Below are 19,539 nucleotides of genomic sequence, written 5' to 3' on the forward strand. Positions count from 1 at the left end.
CAAACAGAGTAAACACATTTTTAAAAAAAAGCCAATAAGGCGGACTTGACACACCACACTTTTATCATCACTTTCTCTCTCACCAGCTTCAAAGTATCCGTCAATGGACAAACAACTCGTCGTGCCTGGCTAGACATTGAGCAGACCATTTGTAAAGATCTCCCTATTTGACATATCACAAATGACGATAAATCAATTCGCGCCCACAACTGCTTCAAATTTAGTACTATAAACACTACCCTCACTGCATGGGGGAAAGCAAATGATATACTCAACCTCAAACTATCTCCTTCCAACCTTAAACCACTCTGGCATAATCCCATATTTAAAATCAATAAGGAAACCACTAACTTCCCTGCTGGGAAACAAGAGGGGAGTAACCAGCCTGAGGCACCTCTTTCGTGGGGGCTCTCTCATGACCTTCGACCTTCTTAAACAAATATACAAACTACCACTCAATTGTCAATTCCAGTACCTACAGTTGAAAGAGGCCATAATTGATATCCTTAACTTCCACAACTTCACACCTCCCTTACTATTAAAATTAAACTCACTCCAACCTAAAAAAAATTGCAAACTCCTTTTTTTTAGCACAATTAATAATACCAATACAAAAATGGACATCAGACTTGAACATGCATCAGTCAGACATCAATTGGCAAACCATATGCAATAACACTAGGGCTGTACCTAACGATTATTTTTTATCGATTAATCTATTGATTATTTTTTCGAATAATCTATCAATTATTTTTGTTATTGATCTAACTTTTTTTTTAATTACTTGATTATAACAACAAATTTACCAAAAATAACATTTTAAAACTTGTCATACACTGTAGGGCATTATTCCCCAACAAAAAATAGCCCAGTCTTAACCGGTAATCTGTGTTTTACAGTCTGATATAAAGTCTCTCCAAAATATAATTACAAAAGGAATGGAGTGCAATCTACATTTAGCAATCCAACAACAAAATAAATAAAACAATGTAAAATTTAAGTCACTTAACAAAACAGTTATTTTTTGTTACAGTAACAAACCTCAAATCTAGCAGTCCAACAAAACATCGTACACTAAAATTAGTGCAATTTGAACAATACTAAAGGTTTTCTCTAACAGAAATAATTATAACTAGTACCTTCTTTCTGCATCAGAATAGTCCAGCCTTAACTGGGCCTTAAGGCATATCACTGCCTGCTGAAATGAGTGCTGTATTGTCATATTTATAAGCACATATTCCTCTCATTTATGAAGTTGTGCAAGTTCCTGCACAGCTGACAACCCCATCCTGTAAATGTTTCAAAATACAATGCATACGAATCGTTTACATCGAATTTGTCCATGTGTCGCCCCAGCCCTAAATAACACTTTCACCATGTCATCTAACTAAAAAATCCAGCTAATTCAATATAAAGTACTACACAGAGCACATGGAGGTCATGGGAGAACTGTCTAAAATCCTCAACCTCAGCAAAGACAATATTGCCCCTTTCCATAAAACCTAGTCACCTTTTCTGCGATTCTTTCAGAGCCGATTCCGCTCTGCTCTACCCAACACAGTTTTTCTTTCCTTTTTTAAATTTTCATTTATTTTTTATTTTAATTCTCCTACCCAAAATAAAATATACTTGCTCAACATTTCCCAAATTGACAACCCCCCACCCCCCCTTTTGTGTGTGTGTGTTTTGATTTTTCTCTTACTTCTTTTTTGTTTGTCTGTTTGTTTGTTTAGCTGTTTTTTACTTGTAATGTAACTCTGTCTAATTTGCCCCTTAATATGTTGATGTATGTTTAATGACGGAAAAAAACCTCCTTTGACACCAAAAAGGGCTCAAATTTAATTTCATTTTTTCTTAAACTATGTCTAAAAAAATTACTATTTTACATTACTGCCCCTGTAATGTTATATGGGTGGTTTAATCATATAGAGCACATTTCAAACACTAATTATATCACAACTGAGGAAAATTAGTTTGAGATAATTATTGTTATTGTTTTATTGACCATCCCTTGTCAAGTGGTCAAAGAAGTTTAGAAACCTATCTTGATGACCAAGTCAGAAGTGGCCAGCATACCAAAGCCATGGGACTGCAGTCTGAGCATATCTGAATAGGGCTGCGCCTAATGATTACTTTTATATCAATTAATCTATTGATTATTTTTTTCAATGAATCACTTAATCTATCTTTTTTTCACAAATTTACTGAAAATAACATTTTAAAACTTGTCATTTATATTTCAATATTTTATTCAATTCTCTTCAATCATGATAGTATAGTATAAACTTATTCCCCAACAAAAATAGCCCAGTCTTAACTGGTAATCTGTGTTTTACAGTCTGATATAAAATTTCTCCAAAAATAAAATTAATGCAAGAGCTTGTTCCATTCAAGTAAAAGGAATGAAAAACATTTTTCCTGTTTAACATTTTATAAACGTTTTTTGAAACGGACAATTCAGCTGTGAAATTTAAGTAAGTTTGAGTTCATTGTCTGTCTGAAATTAGCATCTTGTCTTTTGTTCGGTGCACATTTTTGATTGCTGTATAACGTATTTCTCCTTATGTTGCACACATCTACAGTTTAACATCGCGGTAGGTGAGTTATCCCAAGATAGATGTTCCAGGAAACTGTCAGATCTATTAAATTGACGTCATCGTTTAAATCATTTATGCAGCTGTTTGTTTTTCTCAGTAAAATCTCACCAAACTGAAACTTAAAGGAAGTAGTGCCATCTACATTTAGCAATCCAACAGCGAAATAAACTGATGGCATTCTGTCCACAGAGACACAGTGACAGAGCTTTTGTTTTGAAAGGGAAGCAAGGAAGTTGAGGTAAAACAGACATCTTTGTATTTCCTCATCTCTGTGACAGAGAGAGACTTTTAAACTGCAGTATTAAGTGGTATGGAGTTAATATAATCATCAAAACACCATATTCAGTCTTTTTCCGTTGACAAACATGTCACGAGTTAAAAAAAACAGCGAGCCACCGTTTCTCTAGATGTGTTGCAGCTGACACGCAGCTGAGATGCGTCTAACAAGTGCTGCTCGGGCGGGCAGTGTGCACGCTTTAACTTGATAACATGGGCACTGAAACAAAAACAACACGCTTGGCGCTGCTCACACTCTCATGAAGGCCACTGTGTGAAAGGGTGCAGCGCGTCGACATACGTTATGTGAATGAACGTATTTCAATGCGTCGCCCCAGCCCTATTTATCTGTAATGTAGGCTTATATGGTAGCAGGGCCATTAAGGGTAGGCCATTTGTCAATTCCCCCCAAAATGTCCCTCTTTTTCACAGCCTGATTTTTGCAGGTCTGGAAGAGTCAAAGCCATTCTATCTTTTTGTCGTTTTAACAATAATAGTGTCAGTTAGACTTGGTTAGGTCAGGGCTATGGAATATTAGCTTACAAATATTTTTTCACTGCATCTTAGCCTTTCTTACCCTCAAGTGTCCATTAACAACAGGCTGTACACTTTTTAAAATACAAAAATAAGTATTTATCCATTATCGTATTGGTTATCGGCCATAGGAGGCAGATAATTATCGCTTATCAGTATCAGTTGAAAAATTCATATCCTGCATCCCGATCACAGACGGTAGGAAAAGGCAGCTGCCAGTGAAAAGTAGTCAGTATAGTATCAATTTGTGGCACAACCACATCACCACATTGTAGTATTATCAAGGGAATAAAATAACTAAAAAACTACAAATTCCACTCTCTTTCTGTGACATGAGAAATCATTTCACAAAAAGTCACAAGATGACACTGTTTGATTTTAACATGAATTTGGTGTTCACAACGTAGCATTATCAGGGAAAATAACAGTGTGTTGGACACACTGATAGTGAGTTTACTGTGTTTTTTCAGATTTTAACCAAGCAACATCACTGATTCCTACTTAAAGGGGAAGTGTGTGGGGGATTGGTGGTGTCTAGCAGTTAACTGCCCTTACCAAACAGCTAAAAAAACCTCCCCTGCAGAATTCCTTCAAGGTTCACTATTCACAAGGTTTTTTTTTTTTAATCAAGAACTGAATTATCCACAGAGGTCTCTTCCTCCAGTACAGGTGATAAAAAACAAATACACTGAATGAAGTGGTTTCACATTACAATACAGTGTTTCTCTGTCACTGTCACAGCATCTCAGTCAGGGGACTCTAAATGCTATTGTGTGCTACAACTGTCTCTCAAGGAAGAGGGATCCCTCCTCAGTTGCTCTTCTTGAAGTCTACAGTTTTTTTCCCCATTAAAGGGTATTTTGGGGGGGTAGTTTCTTCTAAGGACAGAGGGATGTCATATGCTGTCAAGCCCTCTGAGGAAAACTGTGATTTGTGATGATGGACTTTATAAATAAAACTGACTTAATAAACTCCTTTTTCTCTGATGAGTTGATGTGTGCTCACCTTCTTCTGATCCAAATGCTCAGGAAGATTTTACCGTGAGCCGAGTTATCTGCAGAGGTCTCCTTTCCAAAACAAACTGACCCCAGTGATTTAAACTGGTAAAAACACAGAATGAAGCAGTTTCACGTTAAATATGTATTTCTGACACTGTCTGGCATGTTGCTGCAGGCAGCTCATCATAAACGTGCTAATGTGTGGTCAAAGTTTTTTTATCTTAAGATCCAGATGTTCAGGAGGATTTTTACTGTATGACAAATCATCCGCAGAGGTCTCGCCAAACCAAATTGACACGGTGGTTTAAACCACCAGAAACCACTTAATAAAAGTGTTTCACCTTACATATCAGTGTAACACTGAAGCTGCTCAAAGTAGATGGGCTGCTTACTATAATGGCCGATGCAAAAACGCAAATGGCCCCATCTAGAGCTAGTGTTTCGTTTTCTCTATTTCTCTATGGGCTACTGTAGTAACATGATGGTTCAACATGGCAGTTTCCGCAAAAAGAGGACTCACTCCCTAGATATAGAGTGTCCCAGGGATGAAGTTTCTTTGTGGCTGACAAAAAGTAAAATGCTATTGTTAGGCTGTAAACAAACTATACTATGGTCATTTCACCACTGCTGCAAGGCTGTACAGCTGTGTGCTGTGCGGCTCAATGTGATGATGCTCTATAGTCTCATTTAGCCATGCGGTTCAGTGGAAGCAAACCATTTCCACATATTTTGGGATTGTCCCAAAATTTATTAGCAATTAACATTTTTAAGACACATAAAAGTATCAAAGTTCATAGTGGGGACTTCAGCATTGATTAACAACAAATAATCAGAGCTTCAGCTGGCGAGGGCAGGGGTCGGGGGGACAGTGAGAGACACCGGTGCGCCCCAAAGAGTCAGGTTGGGGAGCAACATGGCTTCACCCCCAGGTGAAGGAGAGCCCAGAAACCCAACCCCCAACAGTTTATCATCAGCTGAGTGATAGGGAGACACCGTGCAAGTGCCCATTGTGCCTCCAACAGCTTGACAGTGGTTGCGACACTTAATAGTTTGTAAAGTTAAAAAACTAGAACAATTACTCAGTACAATAACCTGTGTCCAGTGTTCAAAAACAGTCTGTTAAATTTAAGTGTCCTCATTATTAGGGTTGGGCATCGAGAGCTGGTTGCAACTTGGAACTATTTCAAAAATTACAAAGGATTCCCAAGAAATCATTTAAAAAATTGGATTCTGGGTGCCTGGTGGCTCCGTGGATAGAGCGGCACCTCATATACAGAGGTTGCATCCTCACCACAGAAGTTTCGTTTCTAGCCTCGACCCTTTGCTGCATGTCGACCCCTATTTCTCTCCTCCTTTCACACTTAAACTGTCTTGTCCATTAAAGGCAATAAAAGCCCCAGAAAAACGCTCTTAAAAACAATTTAAAAATCCCAATTTCTCAGCTGATGAGAAATAGTTAAATAACTAATACTTTAACAAATATTATAGACATAAATTGATTTGACTGTAAAGGCTACCCTCCTTCTATATTTTTGAGACATTGATTTTAAAGGATACTTCACAACTACACAGCACAGTAGGAAGCGCTCAAAAGTGTGGCGTTACTTTAACATGGAAAAAGACACTACAAATAGTAGTAACACTACTATTTGTAGTGTTGCACTACAAATATGAGAAAACACCTACGCCTGTATGGACTACAAATTAAGAGTGTACCATGTTCATGGTGCTACGCTGGTCTCCCTCTCCTGCCTCGTCCTTTTCAGTCAACCTTGAGCTAACAATGCCTCATCAAAATCAGGTAAGTGAAATCTAATTATTCTCCTCATTGCTAAAATTGTGGTAAACGCAACAACATTACTGTAATGTCTGCTTGTTTCTTCTCATAGATGAATGTCCGTAAATTGCAAACACTAATAGCAGGCCTACCGCTTCTAATGCTAAGCCGGTGACTCTACGTGACACTACATTCACCTTAGTAGCAAACCAGGGCAAAATGCTAGCAGAGAAAGTGGACTGCCACAAAAAAAAGTTACTGCACATGTCATGAAGAGGCTGCATCCCTTCTCCAATGAAGAAGCACCAACATTTAGGTAAGCTGAGCTTTTTTGGTAAAGTACGTTCTGCTGATAATTTTGTAAAATAGTGCAACATTACATAAATCGGATGTCTTAATGTAACTAAATTATATAAAAGCTGTATGTCATATATTTTTATTATACATTTCACTATGTATATGTGATTTCCCTGTTTGTGTCAGAGCTGCCTCAACACTCACTCACTCTTGGTGTGAGAACTTGCTGGAATTCTCGCTACTTAATGATGCTCTAGAGATTCCCAGAGTTACAGTGCCCTGCAATTCAAGTAGCCAGCTTGGACCAACAGCTGAGAAAGAATATGGCGAGGGACAGGTAGAGACTTTTTTTTTTTTTTATCCTGAGGAAAATCTAGGTATGCAGCTCAAACAACTTACGTATAATATACACTAGAATAAAACACACAACAGCAGTGGAGATAAACTTGTAAGGGTCTAATTCTAATCTAATTGTAGATGATAAAAAGTAAAAACAGTGCAAGCAAAAATAATAATGATTAATATGTATCATATAAAATGCAAATTGAAGATAAGTGCTGTATGTGAACAAATACAAATGTCGACTGTGCACAGTAAAAAAAAAGTTTACACATTGGTTTGCTGTATTGAACAGCTTAACTTCCTTCCTTGCACTGTTTTTTTTTTGTTTTGTTTTTCGGAGAAGAAAATACAATATGTGGACTTATGTGGAATTTGATTTATTCTAACATAGACTTGCCCGGCTGACTGATGAAGATTTCAGGAAGCCAGAGGACCTCATCAACCTGATGAGAGTTCTTTACACTTCCACACTTTACGTTTCTATTGAGAAGAACCCCACATGTGGTCAGATCCTGCCAATTCTCAAAAAGCTTAAGAAGTATTTTCCTGTTGTTGAGGGAGACACAGTACTGTATCCAACCTCAAAAAGCAAGTTTAGGCAAACCTATCCAAGTGGTACCAGGTAAATAACTGAGTTGAACTTGGCTATGAAGAAATTAATGGACAGTACATGAAGTCATTCTATTTCTCTGACTGAACTGTATATGTAAAGAATATTTTTGTTTTACAGAGCGAGAACATCAACTTTCTTGAAGTGAAAAAAGTACGCTTTAAAGATGGATGACAGTGCAAGTGTCTGGGACCAGACCAAGACAGCTGATAGATTCTGAGTAAGTGATATCATGTCAATCATGCACAAATATATACTGTCTCTGCAGTCGACAGTGGACGATCATGGAAAGGATGGTGGTGTCGCAATGCGGTCAGAGTAAAGGCATGAGAATGATGGAGTGGAGAGTGTGCAGGAGGAGGAGAATCTAAGCACAAAATAGCTGAAATTAGCTGATCTAAATCTCTGCCTCTGTTAATATGCTACTATTTTGTTTTTTTAGTGATGAAAATAAGCCTGTTCTTTGTTTGTTTGTTCAGCAACCACCTCCCGGTCTCCATTGGAGAAGCTTTTTGTGCTGCACAGGTATTATATTGCCCCAACATTGTCGGCTGATACATTCTTGCTTGATTTGAATTTAATAGTCTTAAACTGAACATTGATTTAACACTTAAATACATGATACATGGCAGTGTCCTATAGTCTAATTCTTTTTCAAGGTCCCTCTCCTTACATACAAAGCCCTTAAGGGGCTAGGACTAAATTACATTGCTTACTCCTTACTTGCCTTCACCAACACTGTAATCATCTGCAGCTGGTTTATTGAAGGTTCCCAAAAACGCCCAAAAGAAAATTGGGGATGAAGCATTTGTCAGTTATGCCCCAAAGCTCTGGAACACACTGCCTTTAGATATCAGAGAAGCCACCTCACTGAATATTTTTAAAAGAAAACTAAAAACGTAATTCTTAACTTTAGCCTTTAAATAGCTCTGACTTAAATGTTTTGCATTTTGCTTTGCACATGTGCAATGCAGCTCCTCTTTAAAACATATTTTCCTTAATTCTATGCATTTTCTACACTATTTGTAGCTTTATGTCAGCATTATCTCAATGGGTTTTCTTTTCCAGTTCATGTTATACATTCTGTTTATTCTATTTTTATCCTTGTTTTTATCTTACTTTTACGAGTATTATCAAATGGTTTTTATAAATGTGAAAATGTATTCTATGTATTCTACTGTGATTTTATCTTATTTTTACATGTTGGTTTTCTAATGTCTCTATGTATTCTATTTCTTTTCATGTCAAAAATAGTTATTGTTTTGTTTTTATGAAACGTGCCTGAATAGAGTGGTGAACAGATGACGTATTTTTGTAGGCCAACCAGGAAGTTGGCATCGCACTGGTTCCCTCCCCATGGTTCCCTCATGAAAAACCTTATGGGATTTTTGAATGGGATTTGCATTATCGCAAAAAATAAACTTTTTGAAAAACAAAGTTTATGCGACTTAGATGTTTTGTTCAGCATTCTAATCTTCACATATGAACACCACTTTTGTGTGTTTTGAAGCAGAAATGAAATCGCCAGAAGCAAAAAGCTATTCTTAGGCTATACACGAACTACATAACGGTCGCACAATTTAAACATCACAACTACAAACACTGTAAAAACATGTTAAAACGCGATCTAAAAATATTCTAAACAGAGAAATCTACATGTTCTAGTGCGACTGTAAAGCTGTAAAGGCGAACAAGTGGGTTTAATGAGTTGCTGTGTCATTTGGATACTAGAGCACAGCTTGTGCCACACATTCCTGTCTGAACCAAAAAAACCAAAATAACTGAGCCCAAGAGATAAATTTTACTATTTTCAAAGACTGACAAAAAGTGGGCATAACAAAAATAAACATCGTACCTGGCTGATCACACAGTTGATTGATCCATCAGAGCAGACTGAAAGCAGTGCCGTGGCAGACCTCTCATCCAGCTGCTCTCTTTGTTATCAGGGGCGGAATTTAATGATTTGGGGGCCTGATGTCCCAACCCAACTGCCTTGCTTTCATTTCACCAATTCTCTAACTTGGAGTGATGGTGGACTGTTGGCAGCTGTAGAAGAAGTTATGCTGTTCTCTAAACCCTCAGTGTACCTAATATAGATGAGTGCAGGTGATGTAGAAACACTGAAGGCTGTTACAGTTGCACTGCATATAGGCAAACATAGGATACAAATGAATTTGTGTAAATATGTTTTGTTAAATTACTGCAGCCTTCAGTGTTAAAAACGAGTTTGCAGCTTGCACTTTAACCCCAAAAGGGAAATTCAGTTTGCTATATTAAACCCCTGAGTCCTAGGCTGTTTTTACCTACTTTTGGTTCACCTGGACTTTTTGTGTAAAAATGCAATTAAAACCTCAGTCCCTCAATGCACAATCAATCTATATACATCAATCTATTACATCTTTTTTCTGATAGCTCAGGACAACCTGGGCTATAAGAATATTTAGGCTGCAGTGATGTGTGATGTGCAGTGACCAGAGTTTATCCTAATGCATGAGATGCTACCAATAACACAGAGCAATAGACACAGTAGGATTAGACCAGTCACAGTGCAGTTTGCTTCAGATGACGTGTGGCAACGTGAGCAGATACAGAGCGTTGGATCGTCCTCCGATTGGTGGATAACACCAAAACAAACCTTTGACCTCTCCAAAGGAAGTATGGGAAACCAATATGGCGTTTAGCATCGATGCTAATGTACTTTTATCATCGAAATATGAAAATATGGACGGAAGCACCCAATATCGGATCCATCATTATGGATTTATTGAACAAGGTCCCGTAACAACACCCGAATTCCAGGACTTGATAGAGAGGCTTCTAAAAGAGCTACAATGCATCAGAGTCATCCATCTGCACGGCACAGAGGGCAGCTTTCACTGGCAAAAACAGTAAGGCGATCCTACAAACAGTCTCAGAATTATGACAACTTACATAAGTGGAACAAATTTTAATCGCTGGCGACTACGCCAGTCTCAGAGGGTTAACAGAAGGGAAATTCAGTTTGCCTTTAATTTTTATTGCTAAAATCAAAAGCAAAACTTGTTTTTGTTTGTAAATCGGGTCTGATGTCAAAAAAAAAAAAAAAAAGATTTTACTTTTGGCCATATCGCCCAGCCCTAATTTGACTGCATCTGGCTCAACAGCATCCACCTAAAGATCAAAGCTGAGAAGGAAAAAAGAAGGCCTGCTGCTTTACCAAGGCCAACCTGTGTACCTGTGGAGTGTTCCAAACAGGTGTTTTTTGATTGTTCCATAAACTTTGCCAGCCTTGAGTTGCCCCTTTCCCAAACTTTTGGCAGCATGTTGCAGACATCAAATTCAGAATGAGTGTATATTTACACTAAAATAAATAAATAAATAAAGGTTGAACGTTAAATATCTTGTCGTTGTGCTGGATTTGATTTTAAAAAAAGATTTGCAAATAATTTAATTCTATTTCTATTTATGTTTTACACAGCACCTAACTTTTTTGGAATTGGAGTCGTAATAAAAATGCAGTGCAGGGACAAAACATTTTGTAAGAAGAAGTATCAGCGGACCTGCCGATGTGTACTCAACCAACGTCCACTGATTTATGAAGCTGTGCAAGCTCCTGCACAGCTGACAACCCCATCTTGTAAATGTTTGAAAATGCAATATAATGCATTGTATCAGCAACTGATGATATTCTGTCCACAGAGACACAGTCAGATAGCTTTTGTTTTAAAAGGGAAGCAAGGAAGTTAAGGTAAAACAAACATTTTTGTATTTCTGTATTTCCTCATGTGAGAGAGAGAGACAAACTATGGTGTAAAGTGGTATAGAGTAAACGAACGCGAGAATCACACGTAAAAAAAATGGCGAGCCACTGTTTCTCTAGATGTGCTGCAGCTGACATGCAGCTGAGATGCGCCTGACAAGTGCTGCTTGGGCAAACAGTGTGCACGCTCTAACTTGATACACGAGCGCCGAAACAACACACAACACGCCCGGCGCTGCTCACGCTCTCATTATGCACACTGCTTGAAATGGTGCAACGCCTCGACACACGTTACATGAATCGACGTATTCACACAATCGATTACGTTGATTACGTTGACGCATTGCCCCAGCCCTACAACGCCAGTAACATCATCAAGGCGGAGCAGCTTTATAACTGCCAAAGATTCCACTGTTTTGGCCATAGACTTCATCTTGCCAAAGATAAGTTAATTCTTTCTACACTACTTTGCCTATCTGCCATGTGTACCATTTCTTTTTTTAATCAGTATTTCTTTATAATTAGTATAATGCCACCATTCTGAATAAGTGAAACTGCATTATCAGCCCTACATAGTTCCAAACAGCTCTTTGGTTACTAGTAATTGTCTCTCTGTTATGTTTGCTTTTGATTTTGATTTTGATGTATTTAAAAGTGTGCTACATACATTGTAGTATAAAAGTTCTTCTTATTATTTTTTTATCATTATTATTGTTATCATTATTATTATAGCTGATCGAAATTCACCAGAAGCAGCAGCCTGAAGCACAGCGCACCATGGAGGAGGATCGCCTGGATGTGGAAAGTTCACCTGCAGCCAAAAGCCAAGAAGAAAACTTTAGCCAGTTGAAAGAAACACTTATTTTGGGGGGAAAATATTAAGTTATTTTGAAAACATAAAGTAATATTGGGATTTTATGATGTGCATGGGTATCACACGCTGCCGGCAAAGGCATAACGCACAAAAACCCAGTTTCTCTGTCCATGCTAATGACAAGACAAGGGCACCCAACTCAGCACAGCAGTGAGCTTAATACTTCTGTGGCATGTAAGGTCACAGTACTAGACTAGTAAACTGCAATATGACACTATTTTCTATCAACTTCATACTCAGACTTCTTTGATATGTCATAATGTACAAGGACAAATATTACTATGGAAGCTTTACAATCAGTGCTTATTTACAAGAAATACCTATTCTAAATAAAATGATGAAAAAAACTATCACAACGCCTCACATTCAGGTTTCTTCGAGGTCAACAAACACTTTTGATCAATATCTGTCAGAATACTTAATACTATGTCTGCCTGTGTTTGCAGTGTGGAGATCCTAAAGAGCTTTATTACTTAGGCCTCGGCATTCAGAAAATTGTTACTCATGCACTTATAAAGGCTTTGCATTTCACCATATTTCAACCACTTGAGACAAATAAACATGAAGATAGTGTGTATTGGTCACTGTCTGGGACCCTGTTTAGACCTGGTAATAGCATGCATTTCGGTGATCCAAAAACAAGTGGACAACCAAGATAAATCACTGTTCATACATGTCCCTTTCATGCCTCTCCAGCGGACTACTTGTGTTCAGATTTCATTACTCCCCCACAAACTGTTATTACATTAACACCTTTGCTAGCTGCTCTGTAGCTGCTTGCTACTCACGTTATCAGTTGGGTCAGTATGGCTGACGATGCCGCTGTCAGCAGGAGCAACATGTCTCCCGACTGATTTCTCAGTTTGCCAATATTAGCCTTTCTCGGACATATCGGAGCATTTCGACATCGGCGTATATTTTTTCCGATATATGTGGATGAGAAATCTTTTTTTTTAAAGACCAAATAATGCAGGTAACGATGCTTGGGTTGTCTAGAAAAGGTTTCATTTATATAGTCTGTCCAGCAGAGTGCGCTCCGACTCCATTGTTTACACAACTCTTAGCACTCTGAACCACATGTAGCTGAGCTAGCGTCACAGCAAAGCAGATGATGTCACAGGATGTTTTCACGGTAAGCCACGTTGAAAAACATACTGTTAAATATGAGCCCATTCATTCTGCAAACAAATTGATGATCCAAGGTCCCAGGGTGACAGGAGGAGAGGACTACTAATGTGCCGACTTTATTGATATTTAGCGGCTTTTCAGACCCTCTTGGCGACATTATATTTAAAAAGCAACGAGACATATTTAGCGACTTATTTAGATCATCAGGGAACAATGAGGAAATATATTGTCATTTATTCCCATGCTTGCTGCTCTCAGTAACCGCGGAACACTGCTGTAAGCTGGCATCAGCCCAGTGTCTCCCCTCTCTTTGCGCCAGGTGTGTGTGTGACAGAGTGACAGGACGAGAGGAGACACTGCTCGTGGTTTGAGTTGAGGTGTAGTGAGTTTCCGGCTCAGTTATGTTGAAAGAATAAACCAATATCTGATGTTTGATTCCTTCCAGCTCCAAAAATGCAGAACAATATGTAAATATGCAGAGATCACAACAAAGCCGTTAGGGACTGTTCTGTAGCTGTGGCGCTTCCTGACATTTGGGGTAATGTTCCACTCTATGGTTCCACTATAACTCAAACAGAATGCTCCTCCACCCTTCTCTGTGGCCAGTGAGAGGCTTTTTAGCACAATAGGGAGCATTTATGAGGACAAGAGGGGTTCCCTGGCAGGTGTAAAGGCTATGAAGATATGCTTCTTGTTTTACAACCTGGCCCTACTTGACTGACTGTATTAAAATAGTCAGCAACTGACTGATACTGAAAAGTACTGGTGTTTATTTAGCTATTTATTTTATTGTATTTATTCTTTATTTAAATGGTCAGCAAAGAACATATAGTACTGAGATGTATTTTTTTAATTTATATTCTTTATTTGAATGGTAAGCGAAGACTGACGCTGAACAGTACAGATGTTTACATTTATTTTTTATTTGTTCTTTTTTTATGTAATGTTCAATAAGTATTACACATGTATTACACAAGTACAATTGTTGAATAAAAGTTGTTTGTTTAAGAAAGCAGCCTTCTGAAAACTTTTGCACAGTAATCGGTGCAAAATCAGTGCACAATCCACATAGAAATGATCCATTTTCATTCCAGCACGACAATTCACTTTATCGGTCGCCATATCAGTAATCTGTGAATTTTTCTACTATAAAATCGGTATTGGTATCGGTCTCAAAAATCCCATATCGGTCGGGCTCTAGTCTCCTCCCATAGACCAAAACACGCAGGGACAGTCACGCAACACTTTGTCCAACTTTGTCCAACAATTTTTCTATTTTTTTGACTTCATGGCCCCTTCTGCTGAAGCACAATTTTTCTACAATAGAGAAGTGCTTATCAACATCAGGAAAAATTGTGTAGAGTTTGGACTGAATGCAGCAGACCTTGAGAAGTTCCCCACCAATGTAATATCCCGGCAAGTCAGACCAGAGAGTAGAAATGAAACCGAAAGCACCGGACAAAGAGAGGGAGGATAATCTGCAACAGGGCGAGACTGACCCAACTTAGGCTGAGAGCAGTTCCTCTACCAAAACTTCTGCTGGCTAATGTCCGTCGCAGGGGAGTTAAGTGGATGAGATGCTCATCAAGTGGGTGAGAAGCTCAGACATCCAGAGTAGAGTAGAGCCGCTGCTTCCTGACAACAAAGATGGGGTGGTTTAGGCATCTCATTAGTGTGCCTCCTGGGTGCTTCCTGAAGGGATAGGGATAGACCCAGAACACACTAGAGAGATTAAATATCTCATCTGGCCTAAGTCAAGTCAAGTCAAGTCAATTTTATTTATAGAGCCCATCATCACAAAACATGGTTTGCCTCAGAGGGCTTTACAGTGTATGACATCCCTCTGCCCTCAGACCCTCACATCACCCAAGAAAAAACTCAATCATGGCAAAAAGGAAAGAGAAAGAGAGAGGGGAGGAAAGGGTGAGAGAGGGGGAGAGACGCACAGCAATAATGCAAACAGACACATGTCATATTACAATAACGATAGGTGTGAAATTATCAAATGCAGCAGCAACATGCCAAAGCAACCGGTTGGAATTTTTCATAGTAGCTGGTGATTTTAATCAACTCATCCTTCAACTCCAAAGATATAGCAGGATCAAGGACAAATTTTTATTTCATTAAATTATTGATTAATAAATCAACCTTCTACCTTCTAACTCAACACACAATGTGAAAGTTAAATAGCATTATCATACTGTAAACAAAACAACGACCATGCCCTGCACCGATGACTTTGTCCATATCAGAGGTGCATCAGGATGGCATTTGCATTCATACTACAAAACATATGTGGCAAATGCATCCCAGACCACCTCGGCAAGTGGTTTGAGCGATCTGATCAGAAATACATCTTGGTGGCGTTTAGACCTGTATTTAGCACTGTTCAGTTGTGATCAGAAAACCAGAGACGCATGTTGATGCCAAGTCTAAACAGGGTGACAGATTGATAGATGCCAATTTGTGTACGTGGAAGAGGGCAGAGCCACTGACCAGGGCACTTAAACCGGTGACAGATCTGGGTCAGGTCAACCACAAGAACAGTGACTCTCTCTCTCTCTCTCTCTCTCGCTCTCTATCTCTCACACACATAAAGCACATGCACACACACACACACAAACACACACTTCTCATTCCCATGTGACATGTCTGCATGTTTGTCACACTGGCCATCAGCCATTGAGAGGCAGCTTGTGAATAAGACACAATTCTGGGTTGGCACAGGAAGAAACGTTGGGGCTTTACAGCAGGTTACAGGCAGGGATATTCCCATTGAATCTACTATCAGGTTCTAACAGCTGCTTTGTGTGAGCATGTGAAGGAGTTGAAAACAAAAACATATTGCACAGAGAGGATTAGAGGTCCTTCAGTGTGACCTCATCTCCCTCTCTACAGGGCACTACATGACAACCTGCACCACACCCTGCCCTCATGAAGCACTCTTAATGATGGGGCCCAACTGTAATGACTATAACTCAATTCCACCACAAACTTTTGCACTGTCTAAACACATCAGACCTGAACAGCTTTGTATGTGGACTACTAAAAACTATTATAACAGTATAAAAACTAATAATACTAAATAAATTCCTCGAAATGTATTAAGACTATTTTATTTACTGCCGTTATTGTTGATGGTGGGTCACTAAAAAAGGTCACACTCTGTAATAGGCCTCCTGTGACACTGCTATTTTTAAGATTGACTATTGATCAACATAAAGTTAAGTAGGGCTGGGCGATGTGGAAAAAAGTCTTAACACAATTTTTTTTTCATATCAGTGGATGTCAATATATGTCACAATATACATCAAATCACTATTTCTGTCAAGCTTAAAAGTTCCCTTTTAGTCCTATGATATATGACGATATCATAAGGTTAATTTTGGTTTAAATATTTATTTTCTGTCAGGGTTTGAACCTCATACCTAAAATCAATATCACAATTAATTGTCAATCAATTAACTTTGATTGCGATTAATGAACGATTATTTTTGCTTTTTGCTTTTTTTGTGGGGGTTTTTTTGCCCTCGTAGTTCACTGACACAGTTCCATTTGACCATAGTGTGTTGGAGTGTAATAAACATATGATTTATTATTATTTATTAAACTTTCCAGCATTATATAAAAATGAAAAGCTCCATCTTAAACAAACTTCAGATAAATTTAAGCACACTGTGCTGATAATAGGCCAACCTCTCCTGACTGCAGGACTTGAACTTCTGTGAAACGTCTGTGCTATTAATCATTTTACTCGAGAAGAGTGGGCCTACTTCTCCTATAGCTGCCAAAGGCTTGCCAACATTCCCAGTTAGAGAAAGGTTGAAGGTGTGGCCCCAGGCCCCCAAAACATTACATCTGTCCCTGGTAATAATAATGAAAGCTCAGTATGAGTGGCTAGATGAGACACGGAGCGATGCGTCCTGGTGTTAATAAATAATTCATCCAAAGTCTGATTGAACCTGAAACTAACACAAAGTAATCTGTAGAAGTCTAAAGAAGGCACTTTCCACCTCTGCAAATTTGACTGTTTCAGACACTTTGGTACTGTGAGAAGAAGCTCCGCCCTTTTCTACTGTCTCACTATGCTGCTCTCAGTACATCAGCTGTTTGATTCGCGATAATGAAAAGCTGTGGAAGCACATATGACTCAGTTGTCAAACACTCAGCTGTACTCTAAAGTCAAAGTCGTTCACTGAATTTGGTTTGCTGCCACGCATTTCTTAATATCATTGGCTAATCGTGTTGTCTGTCAAAATATGGCTGGAATGTGTTCTATCGACTAGGTCTCATATTTCAATCGAGGAAAAGTTATTTCATGATGGATATCATTATCGTTTTATCGCCCAGCCCTAAGGTTAAGAATTTATTTTAACCTATGCTAAAACTTCTGACTGTCAGTAAGTCATCAGATATTCAATACACACTACTAGCTTATGTTTTTTAGGTAAGTGACTTATGTTAGCCTTGTTTTAACACTTAGTATGTTTACACGCACAGTTAAGTGGAGCTATGGTTATGGCCTTTGTCCCAGTATACAAGCACTGGGGGAGAATCCATGTATTGATGGTCGTATGTCTGACTCCACCACGGTAGGTGGCGATATGCCCCCTTTCAGCTAGTGACTATTGGACCTTTTTCTGGTTTACCTATTACTTCACATAAGAAACAAGTTACCAAGCACTAAAGGACTTGAATGCCAAATAGTGAAAGCATAGATACTTTTCTGGTGCTGTACATTTCCTAAATTCTCTACAGTTTACTTTTAACCTTTGTCTTGTTTTTTTTTCCTTCCCTTATTATTCTTCTTTTGCTTTTCCTGACTTTCTTTTATGAATTTATGCTGTTTGACTTCCAGGCAAAGTCTTGCGCATCTCTAACATCATGTAAACAAATGACAGTGAATCTCTGCAACATAACAAGGGGTCTGAATTTAATGCAGTGTAATACAAAAAAAAATATTACAGTGACTCATGCAAACATTTTTTTTCTTAGTGTTTGGGCTAGCACAGTAAACGTATAACCAAACTTAGGTTTCAGCAGCATTAGCCAAGAGGTTGCATAACTATGCAGAACTGTGCACCAATGCTAGTCATAGAGTAAATCCCAGAACTAGAAGCCTGAGCGACGAATCGCCTGTGAATGCATTCTGGTAAACTGAGAGCACGAGAAAATATAATAATCTGCCTACTCAGTTATGATCTATCACACACTTGGCTTGGTATCTGGGTACTCAATCCCCGCCAGGATCGCGGCTGTTTTTCTCCCTCCGCCGCGTTGTAAACAAAGCTATCAGATATGGGATGAGTAACCTAGGAAGTATTTGCACACAGAAACACGAAGGATACACTTCCCCAAACTACACATCACTGGTTGAAATCTTTTCAACTTAGTGCCTCACGAAAAATAAAGATTTACTCCCTACCGTTGAATAGTACCAACTTAACACCAGCAACATAGCATTAGATCTTTGTCACCTGGCCCTGTTTATTTCAGTTGACTACACAGTTAGCCCGGGACGCTAATGTTACAATAGACGTTATAGCATAGAAGTTATATGAATACACATTATCTACACGAAATTGCAAACACAGCTGACAACTGAGACAAAACGCTATGGTTTGACTTCACTTTATCGACAGCTATTGTACCGGTAACTAACGTTCGCTAGCAGCAAAATATTGGATAACGCTAAATAGCGTCAGGCCTAACTTGGCTTGAATGAAATGTACTTCAAATTTTCAAAGTGTTCGGTAGAATCAGAACGTTCCCCAAATAAAAGAACAGCACAACGTTAACCTAACAAAGCAGGAGGGTGGCTAACCGACTCTGTGGATACTTTGAAGCCTAAAACCTAATAGCTACACAGTTAGGCTAAAGTTAGCTAGCCACCAAGTTAGCTTTTCTAAGCTTTACGTTACCTTCTGAGAATGCTGCTGGAGGACATTCTGCTCCACGGTCATGGCGGGTTCACAGATTAATTTGACTCAGTTCAAACCGGGAGTATGAAAACGCACAGGACACTTCTCATTAAAGCGAATTCAAACACGATGGTACGAAGTCCCCTCCTTAGTGAGCAACATTCCGGGCGCCATGACAGAGTTACGAACGCAGGCATGAAAACATTGCTCTGCCTTGCCTGAGTTCTGGGATTGATTACTCACGTCTGTCTGAAATGCACTTACGTCATAGTCAGATTGTTTTATAAATAAGAAATAAACAAATAAATGTTGGCCTTGGCCTGGTATTTGTTGTTTTATTATTTACCACATCCTACCTGGGTTTGCGCTGTGTTGTGAACAGGTATTGTTTGATCTTTATGACCACACCGCACAGTGTGAAAAAAAATGCAAACATAACAACATAG

General features: G+C 38.7%; 1 protein-coding gene across 4 annotated transcripts in view; it reads right to left on the reverse strand.

The window, feature by feature from the left end:
- The window catches only part of usp25 (ubiquitin specific peptidase 25), a 114,527-nt gene extending 95,201 nt beyond the window's left edge, over window positions 1-19,326 (reverse strand). For 3 of the 4 annotated variants that reach the window (XM_088088806.1, XM_088088807.1, XM_088088805.1), the window contains exon 1: window positions 19,094-19,326. In XM_088088806.1, coding sequence (XP_087944932.1) covers window positions 19,094-19,135 — 42 coding nt within the window. In that variant the 5' untranslated portion in view covers window positions 19,136-19,326. The remainder of the gene's footprint in view (window positions 1-19,093) is intronic. The other variant, XM_088088808.1, reaches the window with a different exon arrangement.
- Window positions 19,327-19,539: the final 213 nt, after the last annotated feature.

This window comes from Plectropomus leopardus, chromosome 15 (assembly GCF_026936395.1).
Source record: "Plectropomus leopardus strain MGB_pleo_1.0 chromosome 15, ASM2693639v1, whole genome shotgun sequence".
NCBI classification, from domain to species: domain Eukaryota; kingdom Metazoa; phylum Chordata; class Actinopteri; order Perciformes; family Serranidae; genus Plectropomus; species Plectropomus leopardus.